The sequence below is a fragment of the Sturnus vulgaris genome, chromosome 3 (assembly GCF_052056855.1).
Source record: "Sturnus vulgaris isolate bStuVul1 chromosome 3, bStuVul1.hap1, whole genome shotgun sequence".
NCBI lineage: Eukaryota > Metazoa > Chordata > Aves > Passeriformes > Sturnidae > Sturnus > Sturnus vulgaris.
In genome coordinates this window covers 82928105-82952486 of record NC_142245.1, presented here as the reverse complement: position 1 = coordinate 82952486, position 24382 = coordinate 82928105, and the positions used below count along the sequence as shown (strand labels likewise).

The 24382-nt window shown below is 40.8% G+C and overlaps 1 protein-coding gene across 4 annotated transcripts in view; it reads left to right on the top strand.

The window, feature by feature from the left end:
* The window catches only part of SH3BGRL2 (SH3 domain binding glutamate rich protein like 2), a 37854-nt gene extending 20582 nt beyond the window's left edge, over positions 1 to 17272 (top strand). For 2 of the 4 annotated variants that reach the window (XM_088162128.1, XM_088162125.1), the window contains exons 2-4: positions 34 to 219; positions 11814 to 11894; positions 12998 to 17272. In XM_088162128.1, the coding sequence (XP_088018254.1) occupies positions 34 to 219; positions 11814 to 11894; positions 12998 to 13012 (282 nt within the window). In that variant the 3' untranslated portion in view covers positions 13013 to 17272. Of the gene's footprint in view, positions 1 to 33; positions 220 to 11813; positions 11895 to 12994 lie in introns of all 4 variants that reach the window. The other 2 variants (XM_088162127.1, XM_088162126.1) reach the window with 1 other exon arrangement.
* Positions 17273 to 24382: the final 7110 nt, after the last annotated feature.

Sequence of the window (24382 nt, the reverse complement as noted above, 5' to 3'; positions counted from 1 at the left end):
TCTAGGTTTTAAAATTTTCCTTCTTCCATCTAGATAAAGAAGAGGCAACAGGATGTGGTGAGGTTTCTAGAAGCCAATCGCATAGAGTTTGAAGAAGTGGATATCACCATGTCAGAGGAGAAGAGACAATGGATGTATAAAAATATTCCTGAGGATAGGCAGCCTGCACAAGGCAATCCACTGCCACCACAGATATTCAGTGATGATCGGTACTGTGGGGTAAGTAGCTGCTGTGGTTCTCAGTGGACAATTTCTCAGCTGGCCACTTAAACGTGGGACTTGCTGTTTAGCTTTCTCCAGTAGAATCTGAATTAATGAGGCAATAGGATCAGGTAATTATCATAGAGGGGAAATTCAGGTCATTCTTCTGTAAATCCTAGGGCTGTCTAGGGGATTCCCTCCAGGAATGTAAAAATCAGAAATGTCACAAGCTTCATGTACAACCAGTTGATGGTAAAGTATCTGGTGAGACCACTGTAAGCTGGGAAATTGTGGTATTCTTGCTGCTTGGGTCTAGTTCAAGCACAAAAATTCAGTAGGAAGTCTGTCTTTGGCACAGTAAATGAGAACACTGGCTAGATTGAGTTTTATTGTTATTGTAATTAAGCTCCTTCTCTGCTGCTGTCACGGTGTAAATTTCATTTATGCTCAGAGCGTCTTTATGCAATCAGAGTGTTTAGGATAAATGAACAGTATTTACTGTAAGTCTGACATCAGTTTGATGGGTGGGCTGTCTTTTTGGTGTAAGCTTCTCCATTCACCTTGCATTCTTCTTGCATTCAGTGCAAGCTGAAGCAGTAGCCTTTCATATGAACATCCAAAGTGGTTCTGACTTAGTCCCTACCAGATTCAATTGTGCTGATCAGATCTGATGAGAGCCTGTTGACTGCAATGCAATTGTTAGCTTAATGCAGGAAGCATATATAAAGGGATTTAGGATCCTCTGCAACAGAGAGACTGGGTATGATGCAGCAGCTAACTGGTTTCTCAAAGCAAATTATTTAACATCCTTTCCACGTGCTTTTGTATTGGCCTTACTTGTTTACCTCAGCAGTATAACTCTTATCTTCTTACTTCCAGGTAAGGTAAGTCAATCGAAGAAATGTATCTGGGACGTGGAATAATCCCTTGCTTATAGATCAGCCCCTCACTTGCAAGTAGCAACCTTTACATTGTTCTGTGTGAATCTAGTTTGCATGGGAAATACAACATTTTAAGCTGTTGTTTCTTACCTTTTCAGATTGCCTTTACAGAGTGTTTTAACCTAGTCTTAGAAGTTGCTATTTGGAATTAGCAAGGCAAAAGATGTCATGCAACATGTGAGATGATCTCATTAATCTGTCTGCTGATCTGATAGCCATTTTGGTTGAGCAGACTTAATCCTATTACTAGACTTCGCTGTCTGCATGAACATCTTTAAAGAGCAAACATGCTTTGAAAGAAACTATATTTTCTAGGATAAGGAAGGAGAAAGTGTGTGCAGGATCGCCGACATTCATGAGTTAACCTGCTGCATTTGTTAACGAAGTTCTTAGGTAATAGAGTGGAGGTGAAACATTATGCAGAATGCAAAGGAGGTCAGTGCTGGAAAGGGGGGTAAAATACTACAATTAGATAAAAGTCAGCAAACCTTGCACATCTTGTCTCTCTTTGTCATTTCCACAGTGACTGTTTTCATGTGTTTATCTTGACATAAATAACTAAAGCATAATCTCTACTAAGTAACTTAAACTGAAAAAAATACTGAGTTTTTGGTTAGTTGAGTTAGTGAAATTTGTAGCTTTCCATTTCTGATTTGTGTCCAGGCAATTTTAAATTCAGTTTTCTCTATTAAAAAACTCTATCAATTTTTCTGCATTCTACAGTCTTACCAGGAGACTTACTATGCACTTTTTCTGGCTTTCTCGTTGTTGACAATTCACACTTCCTTGTGATGCAAACTGGTTAGATCCATTGCTGTTGCTCTAAAGGTATGAGGGCTAGATAGTACAAGCAAAATGAATAGGTACACTTTTTATTTTGGTCGTGTTATTTCAATAGAAGTTCACAAGCATATGGTGTCCATGACTCAGTGTTATGTTCATAGCTACACTGGCTTTTCTTTGTTAGTGTTAGGATTAATGGTTTTGGGATATTTTTTCTAGCTATCTTCTCCTTAGTAAAAAGCCTCAGCAATATGCACAAGGGGTTTATCTAAGGCTAGATTTTCCTGGCTAGGATATCACCGTTTGAAATAATCACTTTTCAGGATGGAACTGCAGGCTAGAGGAAGTTTGTCTTTAATGATTTCAGTCAGTATCCCAAATGAATTTGTGTCAACCATTTGAACATCTGGCTGCTCATGTGGGAGCAGGTACAAAAAGGTACAATATTTACTGGTTCATAGAGTGTCTTGTACCACAGAGGGAGGCATTCTCTGGTACCAAGAGACAATCTCCATGTTTTGAAATGTGAGCAAGACCTTGTGGTTTTTCTGAGTTGAAGCAATTGCAGATACAATCATTAATCTATTTTCTCCTTTTCTCAGTCTTCTGAGATGTACTCCCCATTTTTCAATAAGAAGTTATGCTAAGAGATTTTGAAATAAAGTACTTGGCAAGAATAATTTTTATTTCCTGTGAACAAGAGAAGAGCTGCAAGATCACGAGAACACAAATAATTTTACTGATAATCAAGTGCTGTGTTACAGCACCAACAATATGATAATTTGCATATTTTCATGACTTTACAGTCTGTTGTTTTATCTTAGTGACATTGCTATAAAATTGTGTGTGCGTACAGAGTCTACCTTTCAGAGAAAACATATGCATGATTCTGCTTTTCAAATTTGCAGTAGTGTAAATCTGAAATTAGTATAGTTATCTTGCTCTAGCTAGGGCTGTGTAAGAGTGAGGAGCTGTTAATGTCTAGTGCATGTTTCTGGAGAAAACTCATGCACTTTGCATAAAGAATAGTTAATGGAGTTAATTGCAGTAGAGCCTTAATTGGATCTGGTAGGTTGTGTTGTGTTGTTGGGCACTGGAATGAGTTTTGTCTTACCCAGTTCCTTACAGAGCTCATCTTCAGTTAGATTTAGTGGCTCCTGCTATAGTACTTTGACCTATAGCTGTGAAATGCAACTCAAATTGTGGATTAAATATTTGTGGATCAAATTGTTCCCCCAAGAAAATAATCCCATACTGTCTTTCCCAGCTACTGTTCTCCACAGCAGAGGGGCTTTACCCACCTGGCTTGCCTGATTTGGTACATGTTTCACATTCATGGATGACCTGTTCAGTGACTTCAGTCAGGTCCACCCTTTGATCATGAGCCTGTCTCTACCTTGCATCTCCTCCTAGGTGTCCTGATGTGTCACAGGCCCACTGAGCTGTGGTCAGCTTGCCCTTACATTCCCAGTCCAGGTCCACTGCAGCCATTTCAGTTCTGGCAACCTGGTCTGCCTGGTCCTTGTCTCCATGTTCTTCAGTGACATGGCTCTCGGGTATGTGAGTATCTACATGACATCCTTTTACAAGGCTCTCTACCCAGGCAGCAGTGCCCTGCAGCAGCCCAGATATTTAAGCAGAAAGCCAGATATGCTGGAAAGCTGAATGTCTGAAATTAGGCCTGTACCTCACACCTCCCTCTTCTGGAATTCTCCACAGCTGATTACACAAGTCTTCTTAGACTAGAAGTGATTCCTGGATCTTTCAGAAGACTGGAAATATCCCCTTCCTGGTGAAACTGCACTCTTGTGAAGCTGCACGTTAGCACTTTGAACAGTGACAGTTTTATATGCAGAAATCTGCCACTGAAGGGAGATTGCCTGAAATTTAGGCCAACCAAAATTAAAAGGAAATATGTCTCCATGTAGGAATTTGAGCTAAAGGGAAAATATTTACATAGCAGGCTGACTCTTTCTTTCTTTTTTTTTTCCTTTGAAGCTGTTCATATAGTTTAGAGTGTTATGGTAAATCGTGATAGAGTGCCTAGTAGGCAGCAGTAGAGATGGAGATATATGATATTTGTTGTCCTTCCCTGAAATGTAATATATGAGTGTCAATTCCAACAAAACAGCAAAGGCATATAGACAAGAAAGAAAAAAATAGGCTGCTGAAAGAGGTGCAATGTGGGGAAACTATTCAGTGCACAGACAATTATTGTAGCCCTGATTTCTTTGCACTGTTTTGTATCATTCTGTTCTGGGTTTTTCTAAGATCATGAAAAGATGCACACATGTTTTCTTTTTCTTCCTTTTGTATAGGTATTACAAATAAGTAACTGCTCACTGATAAAAGAAGAGAATTTAACAAAACTGGCTAGAGGCCATGTTAGATTTTCTACCCTGACCTGTCATTGGGGAGTTTGTTATTATTCTTGTGCCTTCAGGTACAGTGAGCTTGGTCTTTGTCTCTGGATCCTCAAACAATGTGGCAGAATTCACCTTGGCATGTCTGCTGTAGTGTGTTCACTTTAGGAACTAGAGGAGTTGTGAGGCTAATTTGATATCCAGCAAGTCTACATTTGATTCTCTGCATCGTTGGAGATATCTTATCTGGTTCACTTAGCACTTTTTTTGGTCCAGGTCTGCTTTTAGAAGATGGATAATTTCACTAGATAAAAGTTAATGTGAATTGTTCAGCTATCATGTAACAATTGTTAATGGTTAATGATGCTAAAGCTTTCTTGACTAATTATTTTTGCCATCAGAAGTAGAGTTTCCTGTATGGCAAATTTAAGCTCTGTGTGAAATTGTTCTTAACTACCTTTTACAGTTATAGTGGAGGAGTTTTTGGCTCACAGGCATCCACAAACCCTTGGCTGAATGTGACTTGAGGCCAGTGACATGCACAGTTTGTCTTCCTGACTAAGGCCTTGTCTCAAATGAGGAATATAGAAGGCAGAGTTGGTGTTGAAAAGCAACCCCTGCCCAAGAGTCTTCTCCATGTTGGGAGGATTCTGTTCAGATCATTCACAAGGGCTAACTTTCAGACTGTGCCTTTGCTTTTGCCATCCACTTCCCATTGCTTTTCTGTGTTCTAAGGAAAAGAGCTTTAGTTCTGAGTAATATGTACTTTATAAAGGGAAATGTGGTACCAGAGGCAAAGTGTAGAGTAGCCAGCTTGCCCAGTGTCAAGGCTTAAAAAATAGAAGCTCAGCAACTAAGTAAAAATGAAATAATCCGAGAATTTTATCTTCCTCAGAGAAGTCAGGACTCATTTCAGTAATGTATTATAGTGCTGCTGTTTACTTTGTAGTGGAGAGAGTACAATCCTGTCAAGCACCACAGTTTTTGTTTGGACTAAGTAAACTTCATTAATAGCTGTTTCAAAGTGAAGTAGAGTAGCAGGTATTTTGTAAACCGTCCCTTCACATAAAGACGATAGGCATCAAAGACATTTCTGGAGATACCTGACTCTGTTTGCAGACTTTTTATTTCCTAAATATAATAATGTGGGGTGTCCGTGTATTTTAGAACACTTAAAAGGGACTGGTGTAAAATTAGAATTGTTACTTTTACAGGATATAGTAGTAAATAGTGCACATTGCTTTTTCATTTTTGTATTTATTACACTGATATTCTGCAAAACTTATCAGCAAGTATGGCATAATTAATAAAAATTTTGTTTGGGATCCTAATTCTCCTTTCTATGGAACAGAACATTTATATTGTGCCATGCTTTTTTGAAAAACAGGTTTTGTTATTGAAGATGTTGGACTACTTTAACTAAAGTTTATTAAAAGGCCAGTTCTAAAACAGAGGATAAATGATATATGAGGAAAGGCTAGGAAATCTTAAGAAGTGACAGTAATACTTTGAAGTCACATAGTATTGCACAAAATACAGATGTAGCAGTATTTTGAAACAATGTCTAGAAAAGGCCATGGCTGTTGTCAGACAATAGCCAGGATGAAATAAGTAATTCAGTCCATTACTGTTCCACTTGTGTCAAAGTTCAAATATGTGCATGCAGAGCTTCTGTGCAACACAGAAGTGTCATTTTGTGTCTTTTAGTCATTACTTCATGTAACAAGCTGACTGCCATAGTTAACTCACTGATATTTCCATCTCTCCCTTTCTCAAATTCCTGCCCAGGCCTGATTTGATAGTACTGTTATCCAGACAATTTGTAAAATGACACAATGAGCTGGAAGGTGCACAAAAGGTGGAGGTGACAGCTCTTACCATCCTTAGATGGTAGCAACTTACAGATTCTGCCACTAACTCCCCTGACCATTCCTCTACCCCGGGTGGGCACTAGGCACTAGGTTTGAGATCTTCATTGCTTGTCCTGCTGCAAGGGCAGGGAAGTCCTGCTGCACTTGGACTGCCTGCCTTGGAGGTGAGGGGTATCAGTCTTTAGATGGTTGATGTCTGTGTACCCTGGCACCATTGCTGCATAAATGGCAAACATCACATCAGCCTGAGTTTGTCCTGTACTGTGCAAACAATAGAGCTGTGGCTGACATCTGCTCCCTTTCATTAAAGCCTTTGTTTCTGGAAGGCTACAGCTAAACAGATTACCAAAATAAACATCTGGCCTTTAGAGGAGGAACAAGTTGCTTTGTAGAGTCAATTCTATAAGCTCTCTAAAAATCCTGTGCAGAGATCTTATCAGAAGGTTAGATAATGAAAACTGTCATGTTTAGCTTGTTCTGTGTTGTACAGACAGGATCTTCTTTTATTTGTATATTTATATAATACTAGAAGAGGCTCACACAGGCACTCACATTCTCCAAGGAGAGCAGTGCTGTGTAAGAGTTTTCCATTGTAATCCTAATCAGATCAGTAAATGAATGTCATCTGTTCTGGAGAACTGAACTGCCCTTTTCAGGGAGGATGTTAACAGCTCATTTTCAATGGCATACAGTATTAACTCAGTCAGTAGCAAAGTGCTGATTCAATGTGTTTAAATTATGAGTTCCTCATTATTACTTGAAGGAGCAATTATGTTGCCCCTTTTATAAGAACGGAGAGATCATAATCTTGTATTAAAAATATTGACAAGGAGAAATAAATTTGAACAGCATGCCAATGGAGTAATCTGTAAGCGTTGTCCACTAATCACTGCAATTTAAAAATCTTTAGGCAAAACTATGCAAGCTTCATTTGGGTGGGTTTCTTGTTTTTCTGCTTCTTGGTGTGGTAAGCAATGAAGATTTGTCTGAGAAGTTTAACGAGCTCACTCTTGTTGCCAGCTAAAAGCAAACAGCAACAAAACCAACTTGCTTGTTTAAAGAAACTTACTGGAAAGAATTTTTATTCACAATTGCTATCTTTGAAAGTTCATTAGATGTAAATGTTCTCCTAATCTCAGTGCAGTAGTGAAGGTAAAATTGCTAATTGTAAATCTGCTTTGTGTTAATGTTTTACTTTTACCCAAGGCCTTCACACTTGTGTTATGTTCCTTGAAGCCCGTAAATAATTCCATAAATAGTTCTATAGCCATAAATAATTATTTATACTGATTTGCAGTACTGTCAGTTTTAACTTTGGTGTGCAGTAAATAGTTTTTCCCATCAGTGACAGTGTTTATTTAAACAATCCCGAGTATACCTGCTTAACAAAATCCTGAGCCAAATTAATTATGGCAGTGTCTGTAATCACATCACTGCAGTGATCTGGTTTCCCAGCACCAGGAATACATCACACTTTAGGTCTAGCAATCGTCACAGCTGGGACATTAACAAAGTTCTTAATCTGGTTTTAAAGATGTGCAAAGCAGACACAGCACCTTTTATTTCCAGGATAAACTGCAAAGATACAAATTTTAAAAACAAATCCTTGGAATTGTGAGGCTTGGAGGCTTGGGTTGTTTTGTGTTTTGGTTTCTTTTTTTCTCTTTACCATCATACTTAATGGACAACATCACATGGCTTTGCTGATTATTGGGAGTTGGAGCTAGATGATCTTTGAGGTCCCCTCCAGCCCAAGTCATTCTCTGATTCTATGATCATTTTAAAACTTGGTGTATGAGACACCTTAAGATTAGCATAAATGGCCTTACGTCTGTGAGACTGAAGGTCCATCAAGCCCAGTTTTGTCCCAACAATGGCCATAATCCTAGGAAAGACCACAAACAAGTCAAGATATAAAATGGTTGAGTCTTTTCTTTGTCTCTAGTTATTTTTCTGAAATAAACATCGCCTTACCACATGTAATAATTCTTACTGCATTTTTCTTTCATGAACTTGAACCTTCTGGTGGAAACATTTAGCATCTTCAGTATACTCTGGAAATGCATTCCATGTGCTCACTAACACATCTAGTACCAAGCATCCTACTACCACAGTGAGCTTCAAAGCCTTCCTCCCATTACCCTCTGGAGTAACTTTGGTCCTGAAGACCTTTGCAGCCAGAGCTTGCAGCTTGTCTCTCTATTCCAGTTTAGAGTCACTCAGCAGGAGCTGGGAAAGCAAAGCAGAGCTTTAGGCCACACAAGGCCAACAATATTTTGCTTGTTTATGGGTGAAGTACAGGCAAGTAGCTCACCTACAGTGGCTTCAGTTTATTTTCAACAAAGCAAGAGCTTATTAGGTCAGCTAATCCACTCCCATGCAGCTCACTGAGTGTATTGAATGCTGCAATTGTGGTGTTAAAACAAAGAGGCTGTATCTTGCTCAGGTTACATGGTGGGTGATGGACCTGCCACCAACTTTAAGGATGAGGAACTATGCCTGAAGCAGTCAGTTAGTTGCAATCCTGTTAAAAAGCCCTTTCTGCCTTGAAACAGTTTTTTACTTACCTTCTTTATCCTCCTGTCCCTTCTTTGTCCCTCTAAACCATCCTGAGATATATTTTTTCCTCCTAACTGGCATTTGTCTTTCTTGGGAACATTTTATACCCTTAGTCATGGGATTCATCATCTGTATTTTTGTCTTTTCAACTTCTCCAGAGGGATTGAGCATCTCTGCATTGCTAATGATTCATGTCCACTGTCTTCATGTCCTACTAGTTTTAGCTTTTAGTCAGTTTTAATCAGCTACTAATGTTGCCAGAATTCTATACATTAATGAAGTGTGATTAGCAGCTCTGTAAAGCACCAAGTTTCATAATTTAAAATGCTACAGTCAAAATTGTATTTGTACACATAGTTGCCTTTTGAAGTGGGGCAGTGGGTAGCAGTTTGCTGTACTTGTATGTTTTTAGGTTCAGCTGCTCTCTGAGTGCCTCCCGTTGATAATGGGAGCCACTTCCTTGCACAGGGCAGGATAGAGCTGCTTGGGACAGTGACAAGATGGTTGTAGTAACTTGATGCTGGTGGTGAAACGCAGTGCAGAAAGAGGGAGCCTGTGCCTTGCCAAAACCAGTGAATGATGATGTCCTTCCTCTGTGGGAGGCACAATGTCCCACAGGGTTTTTCCAAATGGAATCCATTGGACTCCTGCCTGGGTATGAAATTCTCATTTTCACTGAGCTTGTGCTGTTTTCCTTCTTCAGCCTCTGCATCTATTGCTGGTAGCAGTGTGATGTTCTTTATTGAGATAAGAATTTTTATGTCGTCACCCATGGATTTAGTGTCTTTACATGTGACCCAATTCTGCACAGACTTCCTTTCCTTCTAATGGTAAGATCAAAGGCAGGGTGTTTTTGGAGAATCTTTTATCTCGCTTGTGTTACAGTAAAAGCCAGGGATGCCCACTTTGAACTCCTACCACTCATGACACAGCCATTGAGCCATTGGGATCATACTTCTCAATAATCTCTTAAGAAACTATCGTGCTAAAATGATTTAATACAATTTTTACAGGACTATTATGCATTTTTGTAACATTTTTTGTTTCACATTTGAATATTTCGAAATCATACATTGTAATTGCAGACATCACTAGGAAATTTCTCCTATTTAAAATATACTTCTACTTTATCTAAAAGCACGATGCTTTTTCTCCCCCACCGCCCATGAAAGTAAGTGTCAATAGGATTTAAATATGTTTTGCAATGCAGATATTTCAAAACATCAGGGAGATTGCTTCTGGTGGATAATCTCTTGTGGTTCTTAAATATTCTGGTCCTTTTAAAATTAATCAATCCACTGGGTTTTGTGCTCTTTCAAACATAGACTTAGTTTAGTTCACCCTTTAACCTTCACAATTTTTTCAGTAAGTAAATCCAGATTCGTTAATCAGTAAAAATGTGGAAAAAACATACTAAGTCAGGACTTGATAATTATGAAAGTAAAATGATAATTAGTAGTTGAAGACAGCATTTTATTATTAAGTATTAAATTACTTTAAAGAGGTTAGGTTAAACAGATGTTCATGGATGTTGGTGGATTAGCTGAGTATCAGTTATTGTCAGAGCCAGGAGTGCAGTCTTTTTTTCTTATGACATTATTTTTAGTCTCTTAGTCCTCCCGTGCTTTCTTTTCTTATCAGTTTATTAACAAAGGGTGAAAAAAAATGGTCTTAGAGTAGTGGTACTTCTAGAGCTAATTGAAGTACTAAGAGTAAGAATCTTCAGGAGAATGCTAGAATTTGAAAATGGTGCTGAGAGATGATGACTCACCCTAACAAACACAGAACCTTGCTTGGACAAACTGTTGAGACAAAGAAATGTCTGAGGGTAAGTGAAGACTGCCCGTGGTGCTTAGGAGGGAGAGTATTCCTGGCAGGGACCCAGAAATGTGTCTGCCACAACAGCTGTCTGCCTGCAGGCTGGCTGCTGGTAGTTTACAGGGCTGTAATGGGCATCTTCAGGCAATTTAGACCTGCCCTGATGTTAAAGAAAAGGTTCTTCTCACTGTGTGCTGTACTCATCCACTGCTGCCCTACCTTCAGCTCCAGAGACAGTGTGACTCACTTGTCCATGAGCCCCGTGGAGCAAATGAAGGTTATTTCTCAGGTAGATCACAGGCTGTCTTCTCATGTGTTGCTTATATAGACTCTGTCCTTCATGGGTTTTCCTCTGCTTTAGAGGAGTCAGAACAGAGCTTTTTAAGGTTTAATAGTGTCCATGCAGCTTTTCAAGTCTCATTCTTTGAGGTCAAGGGCTTAATCAAACATCCTTCTGCAGAGCTTCAGTATTACTTACTACTCCTCTAGGTATTCAGTGATTACATTGTCCCTTTTTAATCCATGGCACTGTTGGGAATCCTTTCAGTAATCTTTCAGCTTACACCATGGCTTAGTTGATTTGCCTGTTTTACTTGGATTTGCTTTCTGACAATTAATTGTAATTTTTTGTTAATTCCTAAGTTAGCATATGCCATGTTTTTAGAAGAAAACAACAGAAAGTAATCTTAAGAAGGTTCGTTTTTTCTGCTTATGTCAGCTAATATATCTGAGGCCTGAGAACCATTATACACTCCTGCTGGCCTCTTGGTGTCTTTCACAGGTGCTTTTAGTATAGGGGGTCAGGCTGAGAAACTGCCCTTGTGCAGCTGTGGTTGTGGTTTTGGGGAGGCTGAGGCTGTTTATATAATTATGCAACTGCAAAGTATCCCAGTTCACACTGATATAGCAGTATATCATTATTGAGATGCTGGTAAAGCATCTTCATCTAGTGTGCTGTAAAGGTTTTAGGAGAAATTCTGCACTTAAATACCTTTAAAATATACCCACAGTAGAGTTTCTTGTGAGGCAAGTACATGCTTGTACTTTCCTGTCAAAAAGTTGAAGTTAGAGAATTTATGTTTTATTCCTTGCCATTGTAGTTTGTGATATCATTGCAGTTTAGGTATTAGGTTTGGGTAGGGGAATAGAGGTAAGTATCAATATTTTTCTGAGCATTATTACATGTTACTCTTCAGTCTAATACAGGGTGTGGTAATATCAATCAGGAAAACAAGAATACAAATGTTGACTCATCTTTTCTTTTTTTAATTCTTTAGGATTATGATGGCTTTTTTGAATCAAAGGAGAGCAACACTGTATTCTCCTTTCTTGGACTGAAACCTACTTTGGCATCAAAGGTCAGTGTGGTTTTGCAGACTTTTCATAGAATTCTTGAGATATTGAGATTGAATTTTCTTTGACCCCTGTATGGGTAGAACCCTGTGTGTTTGTATGCATCCCTGCCATGATCCATACCTTGTTCATATCACTTTAATGCTAATGAAGTAATCAAAATGTTTGTAAGGAAAAGTAAAGCATTTAAAATGAAAACACGCATATACATGGGAGTAATTTGGGACAGCAAATAAAGTTTAAAGATTGCATTCTCCTTCACATTATCAACCTAAATTGTAAGCAACTGGCTTAATTATAACAGGAGACAGAAGTAGGATCTTAATCACCAGACTTTCTGAAGCCTGGAATAATGGTTCAGCATTTATTAATTAGGCATTAATATTTTTTTTTTTTAATGCTGAAATGCTGGAACAGACAACTTATATCAACTTTTTTGAACTCAGTTTTAGCAAACACGTATCTGCAGGTTAAAACACAAAACCTGGTAACATCTTTCTGCTGAGGGCAGTATAACAGAGGAAATTTTATTGCCATGTGGAAGTCTGAACACTTGTTCAAACAGACTGTGTGGTGTACCTTTTGGCAGTAGATCAGACAGAGGGGAGGATTTTTCTTTCCTTAGATACTGTAGATATAGATATATTTGGTACTAGTACTGTTTCAGGCCTAGGTGGTAGCTCTTGGTTATCTATAGAGTTCTTTTTCTGCCAGGAATTCATTTATTTCTGGACCCCTTGAGGGACAGGAGTAGGAAGGAACCTCAACAGAGAACCACAGAAGCAGGTTATTTTGGCAGCCTGCCTCACTTTGTAGCTTGGAGAACTTGTCCTAGGAAAAAGATGATGTTCTGGCACAGTCTGAAATAGCAGCTTCTATGCAGCTCTGTTCCTGGAAAATACGGTGTTGGAGGCCTGGAGCAGTGTCTTTATAAACTTCCTGCTTCAGTCTGATGGCTCTTCAGAGATACATCAGCTCCTAAGTGGTCCAGGGTTAGGGTCACCTTATATGCAAAGGTCACAGGTATGGGAGATGAGAATGTATTCATAACATTAATATTATGTTAATAATAATTAATAATACTCTTTATTTTTTCTCTTTTCAGTAGGAATCAGAACCCTAGAAGGTCCATGTGAAGTGTCAACAAGCACATTCCTGAATGAGTGACTATTCTTCAGCACATAACAGCTTCCCTAATGGATCACTGTGATAGAGCAAACATGTGTCATTAGTAGTAGTCTGCTTGCCATGAGATGGTGCTCTCCAAAAATGTAGAGCTAATAACACACATAGGAAATAGGATTAAGGCTGGGCTACTCATCTTCTGTTGTTAAAATGCTCACTGTTGATGTTTCACTTTTGTCTTTGGATTGCTTTTCAGCTGGCCCTGATATTCTAACAGGCACGTGTGTTTGAGAGTTAGGAGTGGAAGTGTAGGCTTGTATCATTCATGTAGTATGACTTATGTAGTCATATTCCTTACCTTTTTTAATTCTCCCCACTACTGTAGTTCAAATTAGCTCATCATGATAGTTAAAGTGCTGGTGGTTATTATGATGTTTGTGCTGGCTATGATCCAGAAGGTAAAAAGCATCAATCTTGAGATCTCAGTCTAAGCCAATAACTGCCATATTTTTGCTCTACATTTATTTATTGTGATGTTTATTCTAGATCATGGTTACTTTAAGAGACATGGGCTGCTAATCTTGTTAATGAAGACTTGATTTGCCTAATGATGCACACTACAACTGACTGTTTAAAACAAGTTCCTATCATGAAGGAGGTGCCAAAGTGAAATATTTTGACATGTTTCCAAATGCAGGTGAAATGTTCAGTAAAACACTTGGTGGAAATACTGGGGAGTTCAGAAGAGCTAAAGGAGTGTCTCACAGCTAATGATAATATGAAGTTTTCTCTTAACTGAGAAAGTCTTAACACCCAAGGTTGGAGCTCTATAGTTGGGCTGTCTTAAAATGAAAATTTGCCAAAACTTCAGTTTACCTTCAGTAACACCCAGCTCCACCACAAGCCACGTGAGAGTCAGTGGGATACTTTGAGAGCCAGGTTTCAGTCCCATGATGGTTAAACACTCCACCATGGTCCAAGAGCATGCCTGACTTGCCTAGCTGTTGTCCTGGTTATATCCCCAGATGTGGTCATGTGGAGGTGCCTCAAAGACAGTGAGAAAGCAGAGTGTGTGTTTGCCAAATGAGGCCAGAGAGGTTGCTCAGCTCAGGCTGGAACAGGAGCCAAGTAAAGGAAGTGGAGATCATTCCAGTGGGACTGCATTGATGCACACAGCAGAACTTATTGCCCATGACTTGCCAATAACCATTACAAAATGCATTCTAGACAGAACTAAAGTTGCATCATGCATTTTGAATGAAGTCTGGCTATAGAAATAACAGATATGCTGTAATGTTTTTTACTCAAGTGATTTCATATTAGCAAGGTAGTGCCATCAAGGTAGACATCCTTATGTCTTTGGGTAAATGAAAGACAACCACTATGTGGTTGCAGAAAAGCTACTCTGCAATCACAGCATCACTCAGACTGTGTGGTTTGAAGGAAGCCAGACTTGTAAAAAGTGTCAGAAAGCAACACTATCACAACAAAAGCTGCACTGTGAAACAAACCACGTTCTGTTGACATCAATAATCATGGCATACCAGACGTGTCAGCTGGAAGGGACAACTGAAGGACTTCTGGTCCAGCACTGTCAAAATGAGGCCGAAGAGCCACACTAGCTTGGATCAGATATGAGTTTGTTTAGCAGAGCATTAAGAATATCTAGAGATGAAGATCTCATAATTCTCTAGGTAACCTGTGACATTGCTGCAGTGCTTTCCCAGTGAAAACTTTACCTTTTAAAGTCTAGCTTTGACTCCTAGGCTTTAATTTGAGGCTGCTACCTTTGCTGTGCTTTTGTGGTACTCACAAGAAGAGATTGGCACCATTCTTTTTTTAACGGCCCTCAAAATAGGCTACCATTTGGTCACCTCTTAGCCTTCTTCTTACCAGACTGAACAAACCTGGCTGCTCAGCTGAGCTAGAGACAGATGGAGCAAGGGCATACACAGATTTGAAGCCCATGGTTGTATTTACTAGTCAAAATCTTTGCCAGAGCACCTTCTTGAGGGGAATTCTGAAAGGGCATTGATGTATGTATGTGCATTTTTAAGAATTATGTTGTCTGTATTAAGGTACTGTGACATTCTTGTAACAAATCCCATATATTCATGAGACTTGAACCTCATTGTAGGAAGGGAATATAACATGAGGTGGAGCTGTACATTGTTAACTTCACCACATTCAATATAACTACTCCTAAAAAGAAGTTAAATATTTAACTTTGTAAACGAATAGAGATATAAATTTAAGTAATTTTGCAGTTGATTACAGAGAAGCCATCCTGGATTTATCATGTACTTGATATGTCATAAACTTTGAGGACTGCCTGAAGTCCCAGGTTTGAAAAATTTACCTACATGTGTAAGCATATACACATGAGTAATCCTGGGTGAAATCCCAGGCTTACTGATGTGAAAGGAAAAACCACACTGATTTCTCCAGGGGTGAAATTAGTTTCACAGAGCTCGTTTTGAATTTTGATAATTGTAGAATAGAAGGCTCTCATTTAGTGGAGAGTTAGTCTTGTTTCAGCTGTTCAGTAAACCTGGCTTATTTCAGAGCATGTGTGTGGGCATAGTCAGTTGTATGGAGGACAACACTAGCTCCAAAGATATCCTGCTTGCTTGCATGGATTGGCAGTGTAAGTCCCATAGAATGTGTGCTTTTGAATTATAAATAGCTAGTTTAAAAAAAAAAAAGTATATATGTTTGGATGTGAATTTTGTCTGTTGTACGACAGCCTTATTTTTGTAATTAAAGCAAGTAGACTTCTAGTTTGTTACACAAGATGATCTGGAATTTTTTTAAGCAGTTTTGTAGTAATGAAATGTAGCTATCAGGTAACTGAAAAGGTCTGGGGAAACTAGGGACATTTATTGAAAGAAACAGAAAATTCCTAATTCTGTTTAAAATTTTGATGTATAAAGTTATGCTTAAGAAACAAATGATCCCAATTTCTAGCTAATACTTAAACTTACCCCACTTTTTAAAATGGAGAGCAGTGTGAGTGAAACTTCATCTTGCACCTAGCTGAAGTTGCTGTGTGGGCTGACGTGCACATTCACTGTATCAGTGGCTTTGACAGAGGTGTTTTAGTTTGTGCCACACACTACTGGATAGTGCCTTGCCAGAAAGAGGACTGTTTCTGTGGGGTCTTCTTAGATGTGCTTAAACTTTGAACTGAGAAAGGTGTAGTTTCTATATTGCTATTTTTTAAATAATACAGTAAATTTATTTTGAGGCCTGACTCAAAGGGCACATGCTTTGTAAGACTGAAACAGTTTTTGATGAGTCTTTTGAATTCTTGATTTTTCCTAGGAGACTTAATTTTTAAATTTTCTTTTCCTTTTTGTTGACTGTCTAGAATCAAACGTTCCAAGGGAAGTGAACTTGGAGTAAAGCCCATAAATTCATGTTTACACTTTCTTTAAAATACTGTCTGATTCTAATGTTGAGCAGCTCAAGTGCTATCACTAAAATGAAGAGTAGCTGCCAAGCTCTCAGTGGATTTCTTGGTTGTCCCACCCTGTCCTTTTCCACTGTCAGGCCATTTATTTGAGGTGTCCTATTCAGGCAATACCATGGTTCAGAAGTAGGACCCTGAAACTGCCTTGTAGCCTTTCACAGGAGTGCAAGAGTGGAGTGATCACCAGGAAAATGCCAAATCTCATTATTTTTCAGCAACTTATTCACTGATTTCACTACACCCTGGCATGAACAGTGGGAGGAGGATGGAGCCCCATATGTTCACCCTTCAGTGAGAGCCCGAGTGCAGACCCAGTGCAGAATGGCCCACAGCTTGCTCTGGCACCCTGAGCAGTAATTCTCACAGGGACCCTTGGCTGGCAGTGCCACGTGTGACAGCACACACCTCTGCATTCCACAGGACTCCAGCTGCATCATGGCCTGTGCTTCACCCTCCTGCTCCCTAAGGAATTTGGGAGGGAAAACAGAGAACATCTTCTTGAGAGCAGTCATTCAGCCAGGGCAGATCCAGCTTACTCCCTTCTTCCTAATCTTTACCTCTTCCTCATGTGTGTCATCCTGTCCTGTGTAGACCTGCCTGTGTGCAAAGCTTCCACTCCCATCTGTAACATCCCTGTGGGGTCACAAATGCAGAGCTGGTGTTCCCCTTCACAGCGTCAGTGTTCTGTAACTCGGTAGGGGAGGGAGCATGTTGCATCCTAGGTCATGTACACGTTATGTATTAAACTGTGTTCATCTAATAAAAAACTGTAATTCAAAAAAGAAATTTGCACTGTGTTGTATGTGCCAAAAGAAACAATGAAAAAACATGGATTTATTCTTGCTGTGGCTTGCTCTGGTGGCAGCCTGGTGCTTTGGTTTGGGCAGCCTCTGCAGGTAGTAGCACTGCAGAACTTTTTACCTGGAATGAGTGAGCCGGATTCTGTAAGATGTAATTGGCTTTGAACCCTGCTGGATGCAAGGGATTTGCAATGTGTCCAGAATACCTGCTGGTTTGGGGTCTCCCCAGGTAAATAGTAGTAAAGAAAAAAAAGAAAAAAGGGATGATGTGTTGTCTTCCTTTTTTTATACTTGGGTTACCTGGAAATAAAGGGTGGATCCTTTGGGGTGGCTTGGACACTGGGGACAGGAAGTTTTCACACAATGAAGTTTTGTTCCTAAGGCTAAAACTTTTACTGCTTTTTACATCTGAAAGGAATGTGAGTTCCTTGTTTGCCTATCCATTTTGCCAATCCATAGAAGGTAATTAAATACCTTTTACCAGTTAAGTGGCTAACCAAAGTTACAGGTTGCATAATTACAGTCTTCCCTTGATTCTCAGTCTAGTAAACAGTTTTTAATACCTAACCGTTCCTCTCTAAAACTTGACCACTGTCTATTGTGGTTGCTGCCATGAAAGCTCCATTTGTGACTTTTGCTGCACCCTGGAGCAAGGTTCTGTGCCATGTGCTTTAGACGGGATGCATAAAGGGGGTACAGATGGAATCGGCAAGCCTGAAATGCCTGCAGTGGGATCCTCAGCTGCTGAAGGACCAGTAGCTCTGTTCTGAAGTGAGAGGAGCTGTAGTAGCTCAGCTCTTATGTCATGGTGGGTAGAAGGGGACAGATTTTGCTGCATGGGTGGGCAGGATCTTCTTGATTTGCAGAGGAAGTGATGTTCTGTATCACTTTGTGTAGCATCACAGCCTGCACTCTGTGTGAAAACCAGTGGCACTGCCATTCCTCCTACCTGGCTGCTGGAGACCACGCTGAGAGCAGAAAGCAGGCAAAGGTCACACAGTGTGGCATGCCTTGCCACTGGCTGTCATCCTTCTGTGCATCCCAGCTCTGCATCTGCTCCCTGTGCCAGGGCAGCATCAGTGCAAAAAAAGTGCTTGAAAGTCATCACTGTGTTTATACACAGGCAGGCGTGTGTGTGCCAGTCTGTCTGTATCTCGTTCCTACCCCAGGGCAGCCACTCTGGGCTGTGACAAGGTCCTACTGGATTCTCATTTGTTTGATTTGCTTTTTAGGTGCCAGAAGGACTTGCCTAGTTCGTTCTCTGGACTTCAACCAAGCTGTCCCTGAAGGTGCCTTGATGGTCTCATCTGAAGCAGCTTTGTCAGGCTGCATGGTGCAGCACAAGCAAACATTTTAGATGCAAGTCCTCTATATGATTTCCTTAAACGTGACCATTGCTTGCGATTCAATCCCCTGGTAAATCTGGGAAACAGAAAATTACAGATTTAAGGAATTAGCACTCTAAAGAAAAGGTCAGCTGGAGCCTTGAAAAATTGTGTTCAGAAGAGAAGAAAGAAATTGTTACATTCTGATTTGGAAACAGGTAGTTGAGAAGCAGAGACCTTGAGAAATGTGTGCCCATCTCTAGCTGCTTGGTTGCCCCATCCAGTTTAGCTGTCCACAGTACATACATCTAGTTCAGGAGAGGAACCTCACCTTCCAGGGAAAGCACACACTTCCAGGTTCAGGGGTTCTGTCCCCTTCAACCATGCCATCTAGCAACCTGTGCTTATCTTTCCTTTGTACCTCTTTGGAGATCAAGATCAATTCCACTGTGATCCATGAATATCAAAATGTGAAAAATAAGACCTGAGACAACATCTCTCTGTGTTACAGCATCTTCCACAAATAAACCTGGCAGATTGAGTTACTCTGCTGGGAACCCAAAGAACAAAAATTAGTAGCTCTTTTTTTGCCTTGTTTCTTTGGGTGAAGCACTTCTGGTATCAGCAAGATTTTGCAAACACGTCACTGTAAAGTGCCAGAGATGAGGGTGTAGAGGACTTCTAGCCCCAGATGCCAAGCAAAAGCCATGACTGCTTTTCTGACCCCCAAAGAGACCAGATTACCACTGCACCTAGGCATGAGAGATTTGTTTCACCAATGTGTGACTGAAGGAGTGAGGAGCAGATCAGTGCTGCCATGGAGACAAACCTGCAGAAGGTGATCAGGAGCCCAGGGACAAGGCCAGGCAAATAATATGGAACTGTAGTGGATGAGGTTTGCTGAAGATAACAGCTCAGGTTTGTCCTATTCTGCTTCTCCAGCTGCTGCTACCCCATTACTCCTCTTCATTAAATACTTCCAGTTCACACCTTCCCAATAGGAAAAGGGTAATTATCAGATTTGATGATTTCTGCATGCATTTCCAAGATAGCCTCAGCCAATTCTCTTTCTTTCCTGTCAATTTGTGTGTCAACTTCTCCTTGACAGGGCAAAGCTGTAAGGAGAGCGCACACAGTGCTGGATATGGCGTGGGTGCTGCTGCCCTGGGGCTCCAGTCTGCAGCACATAAGCACCAGTCCATCCTTCATTTGCAAAATCCAACCCATAGATCCTGATGTTAAGGCTAACAGCTCTTGCCTTCTTTTTTTTTCTTTAGATTCTCTGAATTTCAGAGTTTTGTATGCTTAATGGAGGGAGGTGGGAAGAACGTCAGTGTGAAGAGGTCAGCCTTTCAGGTGTTAGAATTAAGAAAGCTGAATCACTTGAGCATGATATGAGCAGCACACTAATGTGATACATAACATTTATCACTTAATTGTAGATTTTCTAATTAAAGCTGTATCTGGACAGGGCTCCAGCTTTTCTGCTTCCTTTGCCCACACACCCGTATTGTCCTCTTTCAACTATTGCCTAATGGCTGTCTGCTGGGAATAGCCCTTGCAGAGTCCTTTGGTGATACCACCTGCTTGGAGCAGTGACACAGCCACGTGCCATCTCCAAAAGACAGGAATGCTGCTTGCTTAGATGGCTGTGGTCCCACAAGCACTGCCTCTGACTAGTGCTGCAGAGCCTGGTCATCCTGCTGCTGCCCTACCAGGCTGCACCTGGGTAATTAATGTCTGTTTAATGGCTTGCACTGCTGACCCCCAAGGTAATGGTCTTCCTACTATGAGACTTCTATAATCATTGTCACTCTTGGCATAATTTTCCTTTAGCACTTTTTAATCTCTGGGTTTTCATAGCTTCAAATCCTCTGTTTTTCTTCTTGGTTTTGGTGGCTATACTTTTTTCTTTTCTTTTAGATGTATTCCGTGAGTGGCATAAATTTGAGTTTAAGCCATGAAAAGGCTTTTAGGTCAGAAGATCTATACAGCATTGCTGTGAAATATGCTCTTGTGTCATTAAGGTAAATTGCTGTAGCATCAGTGCTGCTCCAGCTGGACTATAATACTTAAGCCCTAAGTGGCCATTTCATGTCCTTTGGAACACTCTTGCTCTGAGCAAAGTGTAAGTATCCATCAAGCCCGCTTATACCTACTGAAACCTGCAGAGGGGATGGCATTTCAATGTTACAAATCTCATGGTCTGCATTAAATAATCAGCCTAGAGGAGGTTCTTGGGTTACAGAGACAAGTCCTCTGCTGTTTCTGTTGCCACAGAGTCTATTTCATAAAACTACACAATTCCAGCTAAAAGCACAACATTGGGTCTGGGTTGATATTTTTCCTGTGTTATTTTTTAGCTCTGCTGTGCTAGTTGTAAGGTTGTCTCAAAATCCTGCTTCTCTTATAGCAAAAAAGAAACCTTCTTCCAAATTCCAGCTGAATTTTATTCATGGCCATCTTGTCTTCATTGTCCTGGTTGTTCTTTCCTTTGAATAAGTCTCCCTTGTAGGATTTACCTGTCATATGATTTGGTTTCTTCTGTCTTAGCTATGCTTTTATCAAATAGAAGTGTCAGGTAGAATGAGCCTGTGCAGAGACGAGTTCTCCTGATGGCACCACTGACATCCAGGGACAATTGAGATCTCCAGGATGAGGAGATTCCCACTAGTCAATAGCATGGAGTAGCTTCATGAAGCAAGTCCAGAATGAGCTCTTTAATTACTTCAGCTAGCAGAATTTGTAATTATAGATGATCCTGATACTTGCTCTCAGTGTCTTGGCAGAAGTGTTGCTGTTTAACAGTTTCTCGTTTTAGCCCTGATTGAGCTATTGCTCCAATTTAGCATATTTCCTGGCATATTGTGTGGGCAGATGAAAGAACTCTGCTTGCTAAATACATGAATTAAACATTCTCTTGACAGACTTTAACCTTCAGTTAATTCAAAAGTGTCAGAAAAAATCGATAGCCAGGGATGCGCTCCTTGAACTTAGAACAGTTGCAGGAGTGAAATACAGATCTGGAAAAGACCATGAAAGAAAAAAACATCTTTTAAAATTTTTAAAATTTTATTTCACTTTATTAGATAGACACACACACACACACACACACACACATATATATATATATATAATGTTTGTAAAGGCAGATCCCAATTCTCCACTAGTTCAAACAAGGAATATGACTATCCTAGGCAGACAGCAGCAACTACAGCATAAGATCCTGTATGTGAGTGGCCTGAGATCTGTTGTGGTCATGGCTCTGTTTGTGGGCTGTGGTGAGCAAGACAAGGGCAGTGGCCACTTTTCCCCAAGCACGTACACAATCTGTGTCCTTCCTTTCAGCAACTGAATGCTGCCTGTTCGTTCTGCACAGGGCTCAGGCTCCCCTCCTTTCCCCTTCTCTGGCAGTTCTTGCTGCTGCTTCTCATTCACCCCCAGCACAGTGCTGCTGTCTGGATTTCCTAATGTAAAAAAAAATCACTGTGTTTATCCCAACAAAACCACTCTTGTGGTATTTGCTCCAACCTGTTCCTGCATCTCTCAGCAAGTTCCTACAACTGAATCCCCCACCCCTTGTTGTACGATCCTACCTAGACTTCCAGCACTTTTATCAGAATAATTTCCAGTCTTCTCTCCTTGCTTTACACCATTTTGTACCTTCAAATGCAGTCTCTGTGCCATTGTGTCTTCTCTTTGCCAGCACCCCCAGCTTCACATCAGTCTCCGTGCCTTGTGTCACCAGTTGAGAGGTTATGAAGATGAATGAGAAGGTTTGGGATATTTTATAAGGGGAAATGTAATAAACATACTCTTCCCAGGGTAATCAATTGCTATTGCAATATGCCACTCACCAGAAAACACCTCTCACTGTGGCAGCCAAAAGCCCCCAGAGTAAATGCATCAGGGTGGTGCTGTGGAGTTCCTGCTCCCCAAACCCCAACGGGACATAAGCTATTATGTTTAATAATAGGAAGAAAAACACTGTTGCATATGTCCTGAAACCATGCAGAATGAAGTGTGAAATGGTGGCTGCTTCAGCAGCTTTTCCCAACTACAACTGGGGAGAGTTTTGATCACTGTAACTTTACAGGACCTTCTTTACCATGGAGACCTGTTCAGCATCCTCTCAGGGTTGGCATGACCTAAAATTGATATGAAACTGCCTTCAGGGATGATAATAGTTGAAACTAGAAAAGCATTTCAAGTTTTCTTAGCTTCCTCTATCCCACCCAACTACATTATGGTATCTTAGCAATATCTCAAACCAACCAGCAACAGTGTTTGTAAAAGATACTCTTAGAGACTTAGCACTATAGGGGATCAATAAAAGCAAACTATATAATTGTTGTGCTTTTCTGAAGACCTTTTCCACATCCTGGAGAATAAAAAGGGAGATGCAGGACTGAAAAAAGGTGAAGTTAGAGAATGAGGTCTCTAGTGAACATGGTCTTCACACTGTGCTGATTGAAGATCTTTACATTAGGGATGTTTAGAAAAACGTCACTCACTTGCCTTGTAGAATAAAGAGATGGAAAACAAGCCAAAGCAATAATTATTTTTTGCATTTTTCTTGAAAGGTAGAAGCCCCAAAGAGAGCAGGTACATCAACTTTTTTTATGTGCACTTTCAATCACCTCATTTTTCATCAAGAAAGGCTTTGGTGGAGAACTCTTTTACCATTAATAAAGAGTTCACTTCATATAAATTGGCACAGGAGGTTGTTGATAGCCTTCTCTTTCTCCTGGCACTTCCTTAGCTGTCTGTTGCTGGAAGGTCCTGCTGTAACACCATCAGCACACCCTGGTGTGGTGCTCCCCATCTCCATCGGGGATTACCTGGTCACCTCTGAGGAGAGCACACCTGCTTGGGAAAGCACAGCCGTGTTACCATGGACATCCAGATGGTCACAGGTGTACAGTGAGACACTGTGTCGCCAAGGAACGATAAGCCATGGGAAAACTGGGAACAAGCCTTTTCATAAAATGGAAGTCATGGATTTGCATCTTGGCTTGCTTTGGAATTCCTTCGGTGCTGCCACAAAGTGTCAGTCCTGTACCAGAGATGAAGCCAGGGAAAGGGAAGGAGGGAAGAGGCTGGCCCAGCCATGAGAGGTGTGGACGGAAGCAGGGAGCTGGGATGTGCTGTCTGTCACTGACATCTAGAGGACAGCACAGACAGTCTGTACATTTTAAAACATTGTAAAACATGAGGTAACCAAACCCCAAGCATGGTGAGCCTTCCCTGGCCCAGCATCACTCACAGGCACAGAGATACTTGCAGCTTGCTTGCTTTCCATACTCATGCCACCTTTAAGAATTTTACCCAGTTTGAGCACTGACATGGCATCTTTTGCTGTCTGTGAGGCACCAGCTGTCTTCTGTGGGAGCTGCCTTCTTCCTCTCCCCAGCAAGCACAAAATTTGAGACTGACCAAACCAGCTGACAGCAAAAGTTTCATCATGGGGAGCACGATGGCAGAGCCATCACCCACTGTGGCTGTGAAGCCCAAGGGCTTCACTCAGCCAGGTGAGGGAGGTCGGGGTTGGCAGAGCCCTCTGTCTCTAATGCCAGGTGCATGGGCACCTGCTTGGCACCCTGTGCTGACTGCAGTGCCAGTAGGGGGCTATGGGGTGCTGCTGGGTGCTGTAGGGTACAAGCCCTACCCCAAGGTGTGTTTCCTGCCCCACTGGACTCTGGCTGAAGTCTGCCTGGAGGAGCATTCAGGAGCATTGTGTGATCTTGTTGTCATCCATTTGCATTATGAGC